The sequence below is a fragment of the Rhincodon typus genome, chromosome 20, assembly GCF_021869965.1.
Source record: "Rhincodon typus isolate 14 chromosome 20, sRhiTyp1.1, whole genome shotgun sequence".
NCBI classification, from domain to species: domain Eukaryota; kingdom Metazoa; phylum Chordata; class Chondrichthyes; order Orectolobiformes; family Rhincodontidae; genus Rhincodon; species Rhincodon typus.
This window is the reverse complement of record NC_063351.1, coordinates 28,850,223-28,870,030: the sequence shown is the minus strand read 5'-3', so window position 1 is coordinate 28,870,030 and position 19,808 is coordinate 28,850,223. Positions and strand designations below refer to the sequence as shown.

Below are 19,808 nucleotides of genomic sequence, written 5' to 3'. Positions count from 1 at the left end.
TATCTCCTCCCTACCTGCCCACCTACACTCACCTCTACTGGCTCCATCCCCGCCTCTTTGACCAGTCTGTCTTCTGTCCACCTATCTTCTCCTCTATCCATCTTCTGTCCGCCTCCCCCTCCCTATTTATTTCAGAACCCCCTTCCCCTCCCCCATTTCTGAAGAAGGGTCTAGGCCTGAAACGTCAGCCTTCCTGCTCCTCTGATGCTGCTTGGCCTGCTGTGTTCATCCAGCTCTACACCTTGTTATCTCTCAGATTCTCCAGCATCTGCAGTTCCTACTATCTCTGAAAAGATTTTAGCAAGTGTTTGTTTTTAGTAATGGTTAAGAACATTTCTGATGAAGCTTGAAGACACTTTTAAAATTAATAGTTAAAACTATAAATTTGCATGCAAGGACATTTTAAATTCTACGAAGTAATGATTTCATTCTATGAATATTTCTTGCATAACCCCTGCTTAATTTGTCATGAAATAAAATGTAACAAAAACACTGTTGCTTTGTTCACTGGTTTCAAGATGGTACAGTCTCAATTCTTGGAAGCCTACATAATGGAAAATTCTGATTCCCATTAGCAATTTGTCTCGTAGATGCGCATTTACAGCCAATGAAGGAAATTCTATAAGGAAAAGACTTCATTACTGCAGCACACCTCTTTGTCATGCTGGATAAGCACATTGTCTGAAAAGGCTTGTGCTGCAGCTGCTCTCATTTTAACTGGTGCATTCTTTATTTGCTTAATTTTTAGAATCTGCCATCAGGTGCATCACACGTTGGGGCTCTTAAACTTACTTACATCTCAAAGGTAATTAACTAGTTTTTATGGAATTTGTTCGTCTTAACAAATAGAAAATTCAAAATGATAGAGTTTTGAAATGCAGAGAAATTCAAGAAGAAAATCCGGTACATGGGTATGTAATGCAAGATTGTATGTTTGCATCAATAAGGTATTTTAATATCACCAATGTGCTATTTAACACAATAGGAATACTTTAGTGGCTAGTTACAAACGCTCAGATTTTGAATCTACTTTGGGATGTAACCCAGGCTTGGTGTTCTCTCATCTATATTACTTTTCCAACTTGTAACTTTTGTTTTGAAAGTAAGAGTTTCTACATAAGCAAATTTTGATGACAGTGTTGACCTAGATTTAGCAATGGTGGGCAGCGGTCCAATTTATCTGCCTATGAAAAGACTGACCATCTGATATTGAACCTCATCTTACTTTACACAACTTAAAATTGTGTTATCTAATCCTTCCTACTCAATTGGACCACATTGTCAGTTAAACCACGATCTGTTTTCTTTGTGACTTTAAAAACTTCAGTACAAACATAGGACTTAGTTGAAAGTAAGCATTTCAGCCTCAAGTCCATCCACTATTCAGTAAAATTATGGCTAATCTGTGTTTTGAATTCCACATTCCCACCTATTGCCGCTGACCTTTGATTCCCTTGCCTGATCAGAATCTGTCCACCTCTGCCTTAAAAATACACAGTGACACTGACTCTGTTGCCTTCTGTGGCAGAGTACTCTCAACTTGCTGAGGGAAAACATTTCTCTCCTAAAAGGGCAGCACCTAATTTTAAAATTGTTTCCCCGCCAAGCATTCTTTTTATGTCCACCTTTAAGATTATTCAGGATCTTAGACTGAAAACAAGCCCAGTTCTGTCCAACATTTTCACAGAAGACAACCCACTCATTCCAGATATCAAATTTTCTCTGAACCATCTTTAATGCTTTTACATCCTTCCTTAAATAAGGGCGATGGAAACAATGCATACTGTTGGAGACGTGGTCTCACCAATGACCTATAAAAGTGAAGCATAACATCCTCCTTTCTATTTTCATTACCTGTCATATTAAAGAATAGCATTCATTTAGCCTTCTTAGTTGCAGGACCTGCATGTTAACTTCTTTTGACTTGTGCACTTAATCTCATTCTCCATTCAAGTCATACTTTTTTAAAAGTTCTTCCTGTTAAAGTGAACAATTTCACATTTTCTACATTATACTCTGTCAGTCTTTTGTCTACTCTCAGCCTGTACTCACAGCCTATGCTCACAACCTCCTTCAGTCCCCTCCGTGCTTGGCTTTGTGATATCTGCAAATTAAGCTGCCATGATTTCACTGTCCACATCTAACTGTTATAAATTGTAAAACAAAAAATAAGCTGGGCCCCCAGCACAGGCCCCTGTGGCACTCCTCTTGTTTTACCCTGCCAAATGTGGGTGAGGGGGGTGGTGGGTGGACTAAACCTATTTATGCAAACTTTGTTTTCTGCCAGTCAGTCAATCTTCTATTCACACTAGCACGTTATCCTCAGCACCATGTATTTGTACATGTGCAATAATGTCTTATATGGCACCTTGTCAAGAGTCTTCTGAAAGTCAAATATCTATACATCGGTGGGTTTCCCCTTATCCAAAGCGCAAATTATTCCTTTAAAGAATTCTATGAATTTGCTAAACATGATTCCCCTTTCACAAAACCATCCTGATTCTTCCTGATTAGTGAGTTTTTTTTTGAAGTATTCAGCTCTAACCTCCTTTAATGATTAATGCTCAACATCTTCCGAAGACAGGCATCAGCTAACTGCACTGTAGTTTCCTGTCATTTTGTCTCTGTAATTTCTTGAATAGAGGAGCTGTATTTGCTACTTTTCAGTCTTCTATAACCCTTCCAGAATCTCCAATCAGATCACTCTTTAGACTGTGCTTTTTTAAAGTGAAGAGCTCCAGCCCTTAGACTCTCTTGGTAACTAAGATGCTTTATATTGACACTTCATCCAGCAGCCCTCCTTTGCATCCTTTTCAAAAACCTCAATGCCATGCACTACACGGGATGGGCACAGCGTTCCAAGTGAGACCTGTACAAGAACAAAATTCCTTATCATAAATTGCCCCAGTGGGTGTGTCTGAACACCTTAATTGCTTCTGTTTCTTGGCATTGCACTTTAAAGATCTGTAAATTTAAATTTCAATTGGAGTAAAGCTTTGAATTTTTCATTGGGTATTGATATGTTCAAGCCAATAAATAAAACCATTGTGGTATGCTAGCTTCCTATTTCAGTTACTACTCTGATTATTTAACCATTATTGGCCTGTACTGAGCCATTGAAAAATACTATATTTGGTATATTTTGCACAGAATTGTCTGATTTCTCCCATGTGTGACAAACTCCAATTTAAGTGCTTCTTTTTCTATCGTTTTCTTACCTGACTTCTGTGGCATTTGTGTCTTGCTGTTCCGTGAACACCAGTGCATGCTTGTTGAGTGAAACATCTTTAGTTACTTTTTGTTCTAGTTTTTGTTCAGTTTTCTTATTGCAGTCAAATTCCATGCAGCAAGTTATCATAGACAACATCATAAATGAATGATTATATGGTGTGTTTTTGTTTGTTCTGACTGAAACTAAAATTTTTGCTAGACATATGGAAGAAGGCCTTCATCCTTTTCAAATTTGGTATCTTTGACTACTTAAGCAAGCAGATAGGGCTGTACTTCAACATCTCAACTGCTAAGGTAGCATTCCTTGTGTTCTGCACTGAAATGTCAACATGTTGAAGTCTTCATGGACTTTGAAACCATAACTTTCTGGCTTAGACAGATACACTACCAACTGAGTCAAAGAAAGTTATAGAAAGATACATATAGACTGTGTGCCTAATGAATTTCATTTTTGCATGGTTGTAAATTTTCCTTTGTAATTTATAATAAGCAATATCTATCAATGATGTATGTCTACTGGCAATGAGCAGTTATACCTGGAAACAGAAAAGTTCACTATTATGTATAAAGTAGTTTTCTGAATTTCAGCAAATGAACTATGTCATAATATTATATTGTTTTAGATACTTGTTCTGAGGGCATTTTTAATCCAATTTTTTCCCTCCGTTTAATTAGCACTCTTCTTAATTTTTATCAAAATTGCGGAAAGGACAACATGTGCCATATTTTTTGTTTAACTTGATACTTGTAATTTGCTAGGTCAGTGACGCAACAAAGCAGCGGCCAAAAGCAGAGTACTGTTTCGGTAAGTATTTTCTAAAACTGCATTTATTCACTTGAAATGATTATTAGTCAGTGCCACTAATTTAGTTATGTTTCCAATAGTTGTATACACTGTATGGTAGGCACTCTCATTCTGCACTGAAGCATTGCAAAACAGTATTAATTGTAACACCTTATCAGCCTCAAGATATCCCACAGAGTACAAGTTGAATTACTTTCTAAGTATGGTTGCTGTTTAAAGTCAACTCTAATAATAACACTAACTTCGAGTTGGCGATCTATACAGAGGCTTCCAGTACTGGCAATTGCCCATTGGGAATTTCAACTTGCTGGGTGATTTTCATGGAGTTGGTTGTGTTAGGACTTGCATATGAATTCTTCACAGAATCCCAGTTGTGCTTTTCAAAGAGAAATGTATTTGGCCATTGACTAAAGGATTAATAGTTTATTAATGAGTCTAGAATCAGGATTTTGATTTGTATCCTAACAGTCATTAATGCTGGAATGCGAAAGTACTTTCTGCAAGCGAATGATCAGCAGGACTTGGTTGAGTGGGTGAATATACTGAACAAAGCCACCAAGATTACAGTAAGTCAAGCTTGTTGAGGTATCACTGTAATACAGTCACTAAAAGGATAAAAATTGTACTGTTTACAAATTCTATTTTAACCTCAATTTTATTCTTTCATTGGTATCTTAATTTCTGATTATATGAGGAATGTTTTCAAAATTTTATTTTTTATCTATCATTTGCCAGTGTTACTGCTTACGTAAGACATTAATTTTTGGCATAATGTAGCAACAAAATAGCGTGTTATTTAAATACTAATGAGATGATTCATTTGTTTTAACATGTCCTTTGCAGCCTCTGCAATATTCATGTGCAGGTGAGGTGTTTAAAAGACAAATTAGTAATTGAAGGAAAGAAATGTTTTGGGCTATGAGAGACATAAATATAAATGCTAATTGGACACGTATGTACTGCTTTGGTCTTGCTCTAAAATCACTTTTGAAGATGGTTTGACCATTATCATCTGTAAATCTAGGTAATTGGAAGCTCAAAGGATTCCCGATTATATTATTTGCCTGCAAAACTCTGGGAATGGTAATCATGATGCTGAGTGCTATTATGATTTTGGGGATTGATCAGGAGAGTAACAAAAATGTTTCTCATCATTTAATAATTTTAAAATTGATACTTATGCAGGACGATTAAATATGAAATTGCTTCTTGTTCCAATAATCAAATGAAAAATTCACAAATGAACTTAATAAAAAAATTGAATTGCAAATCATTAGCTTGAAAGTTTTATAATTAAAATGAAAAGTGTTCAAGGTGATTAGAGAACAAGCGAAGCCTAAAAACAATAAGTCCAGCTGGATATGAGAAGTAATTAACAACAGAACTTTTGTGTTTTTTAAGGAGAGTAATGTCATTTTCATTCCAGAGTTCAAAATCTGGCAGGTAGTTATCAATTCCAGCTAGGTTATTCAGAAGATGTAAATTATGTAGCTGCTCAGAAAGGTAAAATAAAGTAATTTCAGTTTTTACAAACCCGAGTAGGCAGGTGGGTCCAACATTTTAGTTTACTAGTCAATGTTTATCTTTAGGAAATACCTATCTTTTATCTTTTGCATTTTGCAAGGGTTAGGCAAGTTAGAACACTGTTTTACTTCATCATTTCAGTCCTGCTGAAAGTATTTGGATAAAAGTGGTGATTCTCATTTCACCATGATGAAATACACATCATACATTGGCTGGCTGATATTCTGTTCTTTGTAACATTTAAGTCATTTAACTAGAGTCAAATTATATTTTGTTGAAGTTTGCTTTGTTTCTCTGTTTTTTTAAAAGTGAAGTTCAAGTTTACCTAATTTAAGTAGATGATTAGAAGTGATTAGAACTTAAAGAAGTGGAGAAAATTACCCTGATCAGTTTTATAATACTTATCAATTAGTGTTTGCTAGGAAGGGTCACTGGATCCGAAACGTTAACTCTGATTTTTTTCTTCAAAGATGCTGCCAGACCTGCTGAGCTTTTCCAGTAACATCTAAAAGTCATTTGGACAGGTACATGAATAGGAAAAGTTTTAGAGGGATATGGGCCAAATGCAAGTAAATGGTTCTAGCTTAGTTTGGGAAACTTAGTCAGCATGGACAAGCTGGACCAAAGGGTCTGTTTCCTTTCTGTATGATTCTATAACAAAGGAATGGGATAGTGGAAAGAAAAAGGGAGAGATTTTACTGTGGGTTGATGTGAATAGAATGACCTGCATAGTGCTCATCAGTTTCCCATTCTCTATCTCTGTAAACTTCAGCTTATCCAAAGTTCTGCTCCCTGTATTTTATGCAATCCCAGGTCCTGCCACATTCTACCCTGAAATTGCTAGTGTACACTGGCTTTTGATTTCCCATTTGCTCAAAGTAGACATCAGAAGTATTTAATCAGTGTCCGTGCATTCTATAAAAAACCAAAAGAACTGTGGACACTGTAAATGAGGAACAGAAACAAAGTTGCTGGAAAAGCTCAGCAGGTCTGGCAACATCTGTGATGGTGAAAACAGAGTTAATGTTTCGGGTCCGGTGACCCATCCTCAGAACTGTTCTGTTGACGCGGGCCTTCGTGTAGCCCTACTTTCTTTGCACCATTGGCAAATGCTAACAATCCAGAAAAGTTATGTTCAAGTACCATGATGGAACTTTGAGAAGTTAAATAGGTTTTTAAAGCAAGCTGAGAAATATTTATAAAAACGGCTATGAATTTGTTGGATTTTTGTTGTTCACAAATGTTCTGTGGCATTGGAATTTTACCGCTTCTACCTTTTTCACATCTGTATGTGATCCACCCTGACAGAAATGTTGTTGATTCCTGACTGCCCTTTGAGGTAGCCCACTGTGGAATTTTATTGGGCTTTCATGAAATGCTTTTGTGCTGAATGACAGTTTACATTCAGAATTAATGACAAACAATTTGCAGAAAACCTGTGTTCGTAGCTTGAGCTATTTACTCTGGTATTAGGACGGGTAATGAAATATTGCGCGCATATATATATATAATTTATATATTAATAATTATTCACTTACTCACTGTTGAAAAATGTTCTGAAATATGTTTACATGCTATTTACTTGTGCGAGTTATTTATATTTTCCTGATGATGCCGACTTGCATGCTAATTCAATGACTAGTTGGAAGTTGCATATTTATCTGAAAATATCAAGATTTGTTATTTTTGTGAAATATCTTAATTTAAAGCATGTCAATGCCATTGGCCTTGGATAATCTTGCTGTTAATTTCTTCAGTAGCAGATAAAAATTTGTCGTGTATGAGTCATGCTGCACGTATGTTGCATTGCTGCTTTATTCGTTTTAAAACAGGTTCCAAAACCATCAGATGTTCAAGCGAACGCAGACAACCAAAATTGTCTTACGGAGGGGCCATGTGGAAGGAAGCCGGGGCCATACAAGACCGAAATTATTGGTGGTGTTCCCATTATTACACAGACTAATCAGGTGAAAGACAAAATGATCATACTAATGTAACTATTGAATTATAATAGTCAAGCAAATTTATTTGTGCAACATACCTGTCCAACTTAGAACTGGCTGAAAGTTCAGACTTCGTTTAACTAAAAGTTATGAAAATCATTATGTATAAACATTTGTTAAAAATTCCAGTGTTATGTTTGACTAAAATAATGGTATTCAGAATCTTTGGTTGTAAATGAAATTAATTTTAGTGATTTTAATGTGTGTCGGTCACATCACAACACAAAGCTGATAAAAGGTGTATAAAAGAAATGGCTAATCTACTAAATCTATGCAATGGTGTCATGAGAAATACAAATGTAACATAGATTAAACTTTAAAGGGAGAGTGATCATCTAAATGGAGCGGAGAGAGATTGTTGTGATCCAGTAAAGGAAGAGCTTTATGCAGAATCAATTTTGGTCACACATTTACTTGGTGATTTGACATTTTATATGTTTTATGGATTTAAGTGATTTAACTTTCTAACGCATTGTCTGTGACTTACTGTAGGTGTTGAAACAGCAGTTACATTTGAAGGTGGTTCTCTTTTTACTCTTGGATTGCTACAGTTATGCCTACTATTATCATTCATAAGATTCCGGAAGTGCTCTTACCTCAAACCTTTGCACTTTGTAGCTTGAAAACATGTGGAAGTAAATCTTATTCGGACAGTTATGTCAGTGTCATTGATTTAAAAAAAAAATTGTTCATTTCTAATTTCTTTTTAAGTAGATTTTTCTTATCAACATTATACACCCCCAGCAATTTAAAAAGTTCTGTTCATGTTGTTAACTTCTGACAGAATTATGTATACTAATTATGGTCAGATTAATCTTGGGGTCTAGACTTGGAATTTATTCAAGCTAATCTAGTCTGGAAGGTTGCTTTCAAATGCTGACAAAATGTTAATGTGTTAACTCTGTATAGACATCAAATCACATATACAAATATGACTACCTACTGATAATGTTAGAGCAGATTTTAGTTCTCATTTATTTTGCCTTCAATTACTTTTTCTTCTTTTTTGACAGGAGGGGATGGAATGTCTTGAAGGAATTGAGAAAAATAATTTGAAACGTTCTCAAAGTCAGTTAGCATATTTTATTGGCAAGCCTACATCTGATCAAGCAGTCATTAAAAGTGGTTACTGTGTTAAACAAGGAGCAGTAGTGAGTAACCAGGATTTATTTTGGATATTAAACTCTGTCTGATTGTAGATCATTGCCATATTAGCACATATTCGTGTGATTCTTTTATACTTCAGTTCGGCAGCTTTGCATTTTGCTTCAACTTTAGATCCTTGGGTTCTTGGTGTCTTGGCATGTTTCAGTTAGATTCTATTTAAGAATTAGCTCTATGACTTTATACAAGAAGCCTTTACAGGCAAAGGCTGGAAAGATTTAAACATTCTACAAGCTTTTGTACCCTTTATTCGTAAACGTCACTCCTTTGTACCCTTCAACTTAAACTAGAGGGCATAGATTTAAGATGAGAGGAGAAAGAGGGGCAAGTTTTTGACATAGAATAACACGTGTATGGAATAAGCTGTCTGAGGAAGTGGTAAAGGCAGGTAAAATTCAGGATCTAAAAGGCATTTCGCCATACATGAATAGGAAAGGTATAGAGGGAAATAGGCCAAACACGCAAGCAAATGGGAAAAGTTCAGTTTAGGAAACCTGGTCAGCATGGACGAATTGGATAGAAGGGTCTGTTTCCGTACTATATGACTCTATGACTGTCAGATAATTCTAATGCAGAATGATCATAACTGAAATTAGTATTCAGCTGTTATGACCGAAGCATGCAAACATTAAACAAAGTGTAATTTGAGTGAGTTAAGTAATATATACTCCAAATGTGCAGAATAGAGGTTTATTTACCTGTTTTTAACACTACAGGCAAGTATTTGCATGCAGTTATTCAATACAACAAAGGTGATCTTTTTAACTAAATGATTAATATGACAAAATTTACCTAGGTTGACTGCAATTTGCTAAAATTTGGTTTTATTTTTAATTGTAGTTTTTATCTTTACAGATGAAAAACTGGAAAAGAAGACATTTCATACTAGATGAAAACTCCATAAGTTATTATAAATCTGATCTGGTATGCCGCCTTTAATTTTGAATAATTTACAATCTTCCATCATTATTGGCATAGCTAATAAGTGATGATCACATAATTACAAAATTATGGAATCACTTTCATAACTTTATTGATCAATTCTTACTGATAAAGTTGCAGAAAACCTTGCATCAGGAAACATACAGGCTGATGCAAGTTTGCTTACTTTGTCCACCTTCAGGTTTCAAGATGGCACCTACAATATTTTAGAAGTAATGGTAAGCGCTTTCTCACAGTACGTAGAGGAGTCTTTATTGGTATAAATGTTATTGCTAAAAGAAAAGTAATATAACAGGTTAGTTAAATTCTCATTGGAATTATTAAGTTAATTTTATATTGGCTTTATTTCCCTAGTAAGATGGACCTGAGCTCCTTGGTGTCATGTTAATAATGTTGTCGATCATCCTTAAAACCACTGTTAACCTGTAAGAGAGTATTGAAAACTAAGAAAATGACGTTCTATTTCAATAAGCAAATCCAAATCTACCTTTTAAAAGGCTGTTTTCATAACTGTGCGAATGTATCATGGTACATTTGTCATTCCAACATATTGTGGTTGATTTAACCAAACTTCTGTGTACAGTGCAGTGCAAAATTTCATGCTTCTATTCGCAGCAGCAATCATGAGTACATGAATCTGAATACGTTCAGAGTGCCAGAAAACTTGTTATGGCTCCTACTGGAGGAAAAAAAAATGCCTTTTAAGATAATGGCATATTCCTCTCACTATTCTAAGTGCAGTGTTTCTGGTTAGATGGACTATTAAGGGTTCTTCTTCTGTCCTAACCAGCACTTTATCCCTCAATCAGCAACATAAGAACATGTTATCTTATAGCCTGCATCATATCATTTTTGTGGGATCTTGCTCTATGTAATTTGATGGCTGCATTTCCTATACTACAGTAGCTACTATACTTGAAAGTGTACTGTAAAGCACTTTGGGGCATTGAGGCTATCAAACACAATATATAATCATTGTAATCACAGTAGATACAAGTATAACATAGCTTGAAAAAATACTTTGTAATAAAATCAGAATATTTTGCAACCTGGGGAGATTGTCTGTCTGAACTTATGATAATCTGTTTTCAATTTGTAGCGTGCAGTTGAATTTTCTTTTAAATTTCATCTCGGCAAAGTGCATAGCCTATACTACTCTTGACAGACTGATACAGAACTGTTAGAACATGTTCAACAGTGGAGAAAGAATCATTTCCTCTTTCGAGAACAAATATTTAAACTACTGCTCCAGAGTTTCTTAACCAGTTCAAACCTGTCGAGCTTCTGATGAAATTCACCTAATTTGGTCAGAAATAACAAGCTATATAGTTTTCCATGATAAAATCATTAGTTGGTGCAAAATTTTTATGGAAGCCAACTAATAAATCAATTTAAATTTAATTGTGATGAAAGTCTCTAAATATTTAAATTCTACTTTTCTAAATCTCTCCCTACCTCAGATAGTGATGACATTAAATTTCTGAGTTTAGTATCAGTTTAGAGGAATTCTCAACAGTGAGTATACAGATCAATTGAAATAATTAGCAGCTTCTTTGTTTTCTGATTCATTTACTTTTTTAAGAGTATGCATTACTAATTTGAAAAACAAAGCTGGAACACTGAAGACTGTAACCAAGTTGAATTGTCTGCTGCTTACTGTTGCTAAATTTGGTGACATTACATATGTTCCTCTGAGTGCCCTTGGACTTGTGCAAAACTGTTTAGATAAAGCTGCATATGTATGCAAAAGGAATGGTGGAGTTGGTTCTAATTTTGGTTCTAAGCAAAGTAAATGGTGATCGTAACGTGCCTTTTTCTAGCTGTATAAATTTTGGATACCTGACAGAATTGCAGCTCTGATGTTTCATCACCTATTTCTTGTTACTTGCTACAGAATTTCTTGTGTTATTAGCTTTCTTTCATTTTGCCCCTTGATATCATTATAGGTTAATATTTCATTTACTGGATATATAAATGGAACAGTTTACCATGAAAGTTTGCATAGTCTGTTTACTTGGTGACACTACTTTGCACTATGCATTGAATCAAGAATGCTAATATAACCACTTCCTGGCACATGAAAGTTGTGAAACCCACCTTTTTTTATTACAAATTGAAAATTTGTTGACTGTACGTTAAATTGGAAACTTGAGAAATGATGTAAACATCCTTGTTAGACAGTAATTGCTGCATCTGTAAATAATGTTTGTTTCCTTAAAGTTCTAAAATGTTTGAATGCCTGATTGGGTGGAAGCATGATTTATAAAACAAGTTGTTTTTCTTGCAGGATAAGGAGCCACTTCGGAGTATACCACTTAAAGAAGTTATTAAGGTTCAGGAGTGTAAACAAAGGTTTGTGTTGTTTGTGTTGCCTCTGTTTGATTAATCAGTTGATTATAGCTTATTGATCATTCTTCATTCCATCTCTGTTGCTGGGTCAAAATTCTGGTTTGGATTGGAAGATTTACTTAGGAAAACAATGGGGAATGTAATGGCGCAACCTTTAGGTGGGGTGCTAGGGAATTGGAATTACTGTCTGAAATTTAAATTCACGTTTAAATCTTGTTTTATGCATTTACATGACTTGCATGCTGGAGGGAGCTAGCCAACCAATTTGCCCTATGGGATCAAAATCTAAAATTTCAATTTAAGTATTCAGTGATTGCTTGTTAAAGTTTAACATAGTTGATCTTGTATATAAAAGTTAATGTGACTCTTCAGAAATGAGTTGTGTAGCATATGATGTAATGTTAAATAATCATTAAGTATTATCTCTACTGTAAATGTACACATAGAAATATAGCAGCAGTAGTAGGCCATTCGACCCTCAGAGCCTGCTATGCCATTCATTATGATCATTGCTGATCATCCAAATCAGTACCCTGTTCCTGCTTTTGCCATAACCTTTGATTCCTTTAGTCCCAAAAATTATATGTCTCCTCCTGAAAGACATTCAATACTTTGGCCTCAGCCTATTTCTGTAGCAGAAAACTCCACAGGCTCACCGTTCTGAGTGAAGAAATTTCTCATCATTTCAGTCCTAAATGACTTATCTCGTATCCTTAGTTTGTAACCACTGGTTCTGGACTCCCTGGTCATCAGTTATGTCCTTCCTGCATTTGTCCTGTCTCGTCCTGTTAGAATATTATTTTTCTATGAGATACCCTATATTCTGCTAAACTGCAGTAAATTTATGCCTACCACTTAGATAAAGCAGTGGAGCACACTGCTTATTGAAGAATACAACTAAATACTTTTCATTTGTGTACATGTAGAGACATTGCTACATTATTCAGATTAGACGAAAAACCATAAAGTTAACCAGCAGAGTTGTGATGAAAACAACATGAACTTTTACTCCTTTCCTTTTGACTTCTATGAGAAACCACTACTTCAATTGAAACTGCAACAGAGATTCCGAGTTGGAGACTTGGACACGCATGTTCAGTACTAAGAACCTATAAATCAGTTACATTTTATTTTAAATAAAAGAAGAGGCTGCTGAATTCACCCAGCATGTCCGCCAACATTTGTGGAGAGAGAAACAGAATTAACATTTCAAGTCTGGTATAGATTGTAAGTTCCAGTTTGAATTCTGTATTGAAGTGTAGGTGTAATATGATGGGGCTCTTGTGATGTTGTGGTAGTGTCCCTACTTCTGAGTTAGTGGGCCCAGGTTCAAGTCCCACCCGATCTAGAGATATGAAAGGACATTTCTGTTTTGAAATGTCTATGATGGAAATGTATGCGATTGTAGGTGAATAATAGAAATCTACCTTTGTGTTTTTCTTTCTGTTTGGAGAATATTTCAACCATTCTTCATTGTCCAACCTTCATGTGGAAATTACTGGCAGAGAAAACACAACCACACGATGCCTGATTAGTGCAACAATGTTTTTGATCTTCATTCAGTTCACTCTTGTGCGAGGCCTTGCTTGGAAGTAAATCCTAATTCTTCTGTCATTGATAGTCTTAATTTTTTAATTCAAATTCCACCCCCACCCCACACAAATTTTTTTTCCTAAGCAAATCCATATGTTATTGTACAATAATCCAATGCAATTTTAACATTTTACTTAAAATGGAATGGATATTTTTGATTGCCTAGAAGCCTTGATATTCTTGCTTCTTAATATTGCATGAATTTGAGGTGTGATGCTATATAAGGGTGTTATTCATTTCATTCAGTCAGTGTTGATGTGCAAGTATTGGTCTCAAGTTTTATTTTTCAGTTATAGACATCTCAGTTTCTAGCATAAGACTAACTTCACATCTGACATAGAGTTAAGTGCAAGCTGGAATATTCCAAGAAAGATTTAAGGCAATGCACTAACTGCACTGTTTTCTTTAGTTGATGACCAGAGATTTACATACCTCTGATAACTGTGAAGTAGTGTGGATGCTGAAAATCTGAAGTAACACCGAAGTGCTGGAAATACCTAGCTGGTCTAGTAGCACCTGTGGTGAGAGAGACAGTTAACATTTCATGTCAAATGTACCTGTTCAGAATTGAAGGAAAGTCGAAATATGATGTGTTTATCCTGCTGAAAAGGTGAAGAGGCAGGATGAGCACTTGAACATTAAGGAAGGTGTGGGATGTAGAGGCAGGAGAATTAATGACTAAGATATCATGGAACAAAAGGCAATGGGAATGATAATGATTGTAGTAAAGAAGCAGTGCACTTTGACAAGAGTATGAGTAGTAGCATAATGAACACCTCTGTCTGAAAACACAAATGTGTTTTTAAAAGAAATTCAGGCTAGAATGTTGGCAAAAATGAAAAATCAAAATTTAGACCAGCTCATAGCAATAAAACTGAATCAAAATGGAGGGTGGAGTTCATGGTCTGAAGTTGTTGAACTCAGCATTGAGTCCAGAAGGCTGTAAAGTGCTTAATTGGAAGGTGAAATACTATTTCTTGAGTTTCACTGGAACATGCAGCACAGCAGGATCAGAAATGTGAGCATGAAAGCAAGAAGGTGAATTAAAATGGCAAGTAACCACATGTTGGGGTTATTTTTTGCAGAGTGAATAGTGATGGTGTGTAAAGCAATCACCAACTCTGCGTTTGTGTCCAATATACAGCTAAAAGGGTCTTGAATACCAAAACTGGTAATCTGAATTGGAGAAGTGCAAATAAATTGCTGCTTCTTCTGGAAGGAGTATTGGGGCCTTGCACAGTGAGGGAGTGTAGTGTTACACCTCTTGCAATTATATGGAAAGGGATGAGATGTTGTGGTTGATATTCCCAACTCAGAATAACCCACTCAGAGATAGTAAGAACTGCCAATGCTGGAGTCAAAGATAAGTGTGTAGCTGAAGGAACAGAGCAGGCCAGGCAGCATCAGAGGAGCAGGAAAGCTGACGTTTCAGGTCAGGACCCTTCAGAACTGGGCTGAAGAATGGCCGTTTCTGAAGAAGGGTCCTGACCCGAAACGTCGGCTTTCCTGCTCTGATGCTACCTGGTCTGCTGTGTTCCTCCCGCTGTTATTTCAGAATAACCCACTTGTATTTTTCTAAAATCCATGAACAGTATTGTCCTGATGGGCTCATTGTTTCAGTCTGTGTCTGTCTCACTGAACAAATTTCTGCCTACCTTGATCCTAGTTCTTTCTCACCTTGTCCAGTCCCTTGTGTGGTCTATTGTGACTCTTCTGACGCTGTTATTTCAACTGTTTCCTAAATGCTGCCTCTTGACTGTGGATCTTCAGTCACACTACACCTCCAACCCCCACCAGGACAGTCTCCAGTCTGTTATGAGACATGCCTTTAAGAAGGATTTGTTCTGTCATGTTTCTTTTGAAAGGAAGTGTTGTAAACTTTGAACTAAACTGTTTGCTGAGCCCAGCAATGTAACTAGCTTTGTTTCTGTTTGAAAGCAGACAAAAGAAGCATGAATGGGTGGAGTCAAGAATACAGACCCAGGGTTTGCACTTTTCAGTTGAAAATAGAATTTTGAAAGAAGCCACATCTCTCTCTGTGCAAAAGCTGATGTTCTGTCCTTGTTGCTGGATTTATATTTTTAAGTTTTCCTGTCTACTTGCCTTTGCCAAAGTTGTTTATTCGCTGCTGCTACATTGGATCACTTAATTAGTAGTGGTTAAATGATATACTATTTTGTTAAGTATTTCAATAGAGTTACAGTTAAGCCATTTTTTAAAATATTGTCTGTCTGTATTTTAACTGTAGTGAAAGAAATAGCATGTTTTGCTTAAAGCTGAGTAGTTTGACCAATTGAATTGTACCTGGGACACCATGTCTGGCACTTGCCTTTTAAAAAATGAAATAGTTAGAGTCTAGGCTATCTTCTTGAGGGGGTTTGGTCTGGTCCATAACAGGTCTTTTCAATTTCACCTTGAACAAAGGTCCAACCAACATCTGTCAACCAGCACCCTCCATCGCCTGGCTGAACTTGTTCTGTCACAGACAAATTGATTGAAGAGAAATTGTTCATAATCCCTTCATATAAAAGATGTTGCTTTGGATACTAGTTACACCTGTCTTTTTGTGGATTATGGAGCATCCTTTTTTTCAGGCACCCTCCTCTAACTCATTTTCCAGTATATTGATAATTTGGTCTCCTCTAATATGCGGAGACCAAATGCAAACATGTCACTGCTTTGCAGAATTCCTCCACTCAAATTTCAGTCCCCTGGCTGCTGCAGTGTCCCAGTGACACTCCATGCAAACTTGAAGAGCCAGACTATTTTGATTTTTCTTTGCTGTGCTGGCCTGAATCTTGTGTTTTGTTTTTTGTTTTTTGTTTTTTCTTTCAACAGAGCTGTTCATTATCCTGCCATTCGTACCCTCTCTCTGGACAAATATGTTTATTCTTATCGATAGTTATTACCATCTCTTTGCTTTTAGTTCCATGACATGGTTTGATTTAGTCTTTTCAGCCCTCTATCCTACTCCAAATGTTCACTTTCGTTCTTGCTGCACCTCCCCATGCCCCATCCCTAACACCCATCAAATTTCTTTCTTGCTTCAGTTCTGGCTCAGGGATACATTCCATTTGAAACATTCACTGTTTCTCTCTCCATAGCTGCTGCTAGACCTGAGTATTTAAATCAGTTTGGTTTTATTTTGTATTCCACCAGTGTTTGCTTCATCTAATTATGTGTACAGGTTTAGCAAGTGAAAAGCCAATATGAGGTCACCTCAGAGCTGCTATAAATTGATCAGATTTAATTCACTGAATTTAAAATGTGTTTTTACGCTTAAAAATATATTGCGGGGCAGTAGGATGATGTGGGTTTTGTATGAATTTCTTAATTGCAATTGCTGTCAGAACTAGCGAAGCTGGGTACTTTGGACATTTTGCCTCAAAGAGAAGGTAGTAATGAGTCATCTTGTGCATCAGCTGATGTTGGTAAGTGTATGAGAATAGGCCAATTTGACTGTCTTTTCATCTAAATGATATAGATAGAAAAATAATACTTGATCACTTAAAACAATATTTTTCCGTTACAGAGAAATCCTGTTGCGTGACAACTTGTTTGAGATAGTTACTAATTTTAGAACATTTTACGTCCAGGTAAGTAAGTGATTACTCGCATTGCGTAAAAGTTAAAAATAAAATATTTCTTTTTGTATGAATATAAAGTTTGCTTAAACATGTTTCAGGTGAAAGTAAAATATAATTTTGGGGGGAAAAAAACACATTATCATAAGGTGAAACTGTAATCTAAAGCTGCATGTAATATTACCTGACTTTATTACTTCAAGAAGAGAATTAATAATGACACAGAAAAATGTTTGTTAATTTGGAAGACCCAGCATGGATTTGTAAAGGAAAAATTGTTTCTAACAAGATGGAGGTTATTGAAGAGGTAACAGCAAGGGTTGATGAGAATAAAGCAGTTGATGTGGTGTACACGGACTTCTAAAAGATGTTTGATACACTGCTCTTGTGAGAGCAGTTATTGGCTTTGGGATAAGAAAGGACCATCGCAACATGAGGGTTCAGAAGAGATTTCCCAGGATGTTGCTGGGAATGGAAGGTTGAATTATAAGGATAGGCTGGAACTCTCTTTTTTTTCACTCGAGTGTAGGAAGTTGAGAAGTGCCCTTAGAGGTTTAAAAGAGATTTAGTTAAGTACATGGGATATGGGCCAAGTGCAGGCAGATGGGATTAGTTTAGTTTGGGATTTTGGTCGGCGTGCACTGGTTAGACCAAAAGGCCTTTTTCTGAGCTGTATTTACTCTGACTCTAAGACTATTAATTAACTGCAGGTTTTGAATACTGTTTTTAAGTTTTTAACAGCTTTCACATATATAGAATATACATTGAAGCTCATTATCTAGTTTGTGTTTTGAGACCACACAACACGGTGCTGGCTGTACCCATTCCAGCATTACATCCACCAATCATTAGTTATTCCAGCAACAATTTTCTACATTCAAGATCCTTTCTCCACCACTTTATTGTGATGCATTTTCTGTCTGTTGATCCAAAAATCTGGAAGATTAACTGGTTCTTCTGAACAGTTATATCCATTGAATGTTTTAAAACTGAAACATTACACAAATGGGAACTTTTATTTTGTTTTGCTAAGTAATCTTAGTGAATATATGTGCAATGATGCAATCACTGAATTGTTTGACTTCTACCATAGCCTCTACATGATCATGATCATGACCATGTACCTAACCTTAGACTGAAGGTGCTAAATCTTCAGACCTGTTCTTTCAGGACATATTCATTAAAAGATACAATGAATGCCATATTCGTCTTCAAATCATGTTTTTATGGTATTTTGGAAGTTGAGGAAAATTATGTTCAGAGTGATTATAATAAAAGCAAAATACTGTAAATGACAGATCTTAATAAAACAAAAATTGCTGGAGAAAACTGTCAGATCTGGCAGTATCTGTGGCAAGAGAAACATACTGACTGATTATACTGATATGCCCCAGGCAGTGCAGTGGGGCCTTGTGCTCATATTCACTATTAGTCATTGACCCACAGACTTAGGCTTTTCCGATTAATGTACATACAGATGGGACCCAGGAAAACTTTTAAATCTGAATTGCTAATGTAGTTAGAATTGGAATAAAAACAGAAAATGCTCTAGAAACTCAGCAGATCTGGTAGCATCCATGAAGAGAGGAACAGTTGATGTTTGAGTTTGATGTAGCTCTTGCATAACAGAGTTGGATTTGTAATAGCTCTGTTATTTTTATAAGAAAGGACTGGGCATTTAGTTACATTTAGGCATGGTAAATATATTTGGCCAATATGATCAGTTTCAACAGCTGATAATGTAATTACCCATTACGCAGCTGAGCAAAACCAGATTTTTTCATTTCCGTCAACAGAAGATCCTGTAGCTCTTACTGTGCCATTTGAAGAAGCAATTTTTCAGACTCTGCTCCCTTCCATCACCCCAAGACAATCTATGCCATGAGAGTAGCAAGAAACAGACCATGACGTACAAGTTTTTATTGCTTACTAAGTTCACCCCCAAACTATTATTTTTTGCAGTTCAATATAATGTAATGAGTTTGAGCCATTTCAGTTTAGTGCGAATTGCTCACATAGTAGTCTGAACATTTTACATCTGTGGGAATTCATAGTACACACTATGAATTTGTTTGACAGTTTATCCTGGGTTTTTGACTTTCCTATTTGTATTTCTTCAGCTTCTCCAAAGGTAGAGTCCAAAGCTAGGTGAGATGATGCAATTCACAGCTTTATTTAAAAGGAAGATAAATATACAGAGCAGTAGTTTATGATTAGCTTCATTTCATTACAAAATAATTAAGAACTGCATTTTTGGCATCATAGGGTGATCTTAATTGAAACGAGGTAACTTTTGACTGTTCTCCATTGCACTCCAACTTTCCTGCAATCTTTATAACCTGACAGCCGTTCAGTATTCCATTTCAGAAATTTCCCTACCATGTTACTTGCCATTTAGCATCAGAAAAGGGCTGATAGCGTTGTCATGGAATTGGTACGAGGTACTTTTAATTTATTCTGGCAGTCTTAATCAGTTGCTTTTACAGTCTGAGAAACATCACTGCTAGTGAACATCTTGCTCACTTAGAACTCTCTTTTATTTTGTAAAGCAGGCTGCTAAAACCTTTATTCCTAACCCTTCCTGGATATATACTTAAATTATCCTGAAATGTG

At 36.0% G+C, this 19,808-nt stretch overlaps 1 protein-coding gene across 3 annotated transcripts in view; it reads left to right on the top strand.

Moving 5' to 3' along the window:
- plekha1b (pleckstrin homology domain containing, family A (phosphoinositide binding specific) member 1b) overlaps positions 1-19,808 on the top strand; it is a 58,854-nt gene that overhangs the window by 29,228 nt on the left and 9,818 nt on the right. For all 3 annotated transcript variants that reach the window (XM_048608836.1, XM_048608838.1, XM_048608837.1), the window contains exons 3-10: positions 749-805; positions 3,991-4,036; positions 4,505-4,602; positions 7,393-7,527; positions 8,577-8,714; positions 9,583-9,651; positions 11,957-12,021; positions 17,144-17,207. In XM_048608836.1, coding sequence (XP_048464793.1) covers positions 749-805; positions 3,991-4,036; positions 4,505-4,602; positions 7,393-7,527; positions 8,577-8,714; positions 9,583-9,651; positions 11,957-12,021; positions 17,144-17,207 — 672 coding nt within the window. The remainder of the gene's footprint in view (positions 1-748; positions 806-3,990; positions 4,037-4,504; positions 4,603-7,392; positions 7,528-8,576; positions 8,715-9,582; positions 9,652-11,956; positions 12,022-17,143; positions 17,208-19,808) is intronic.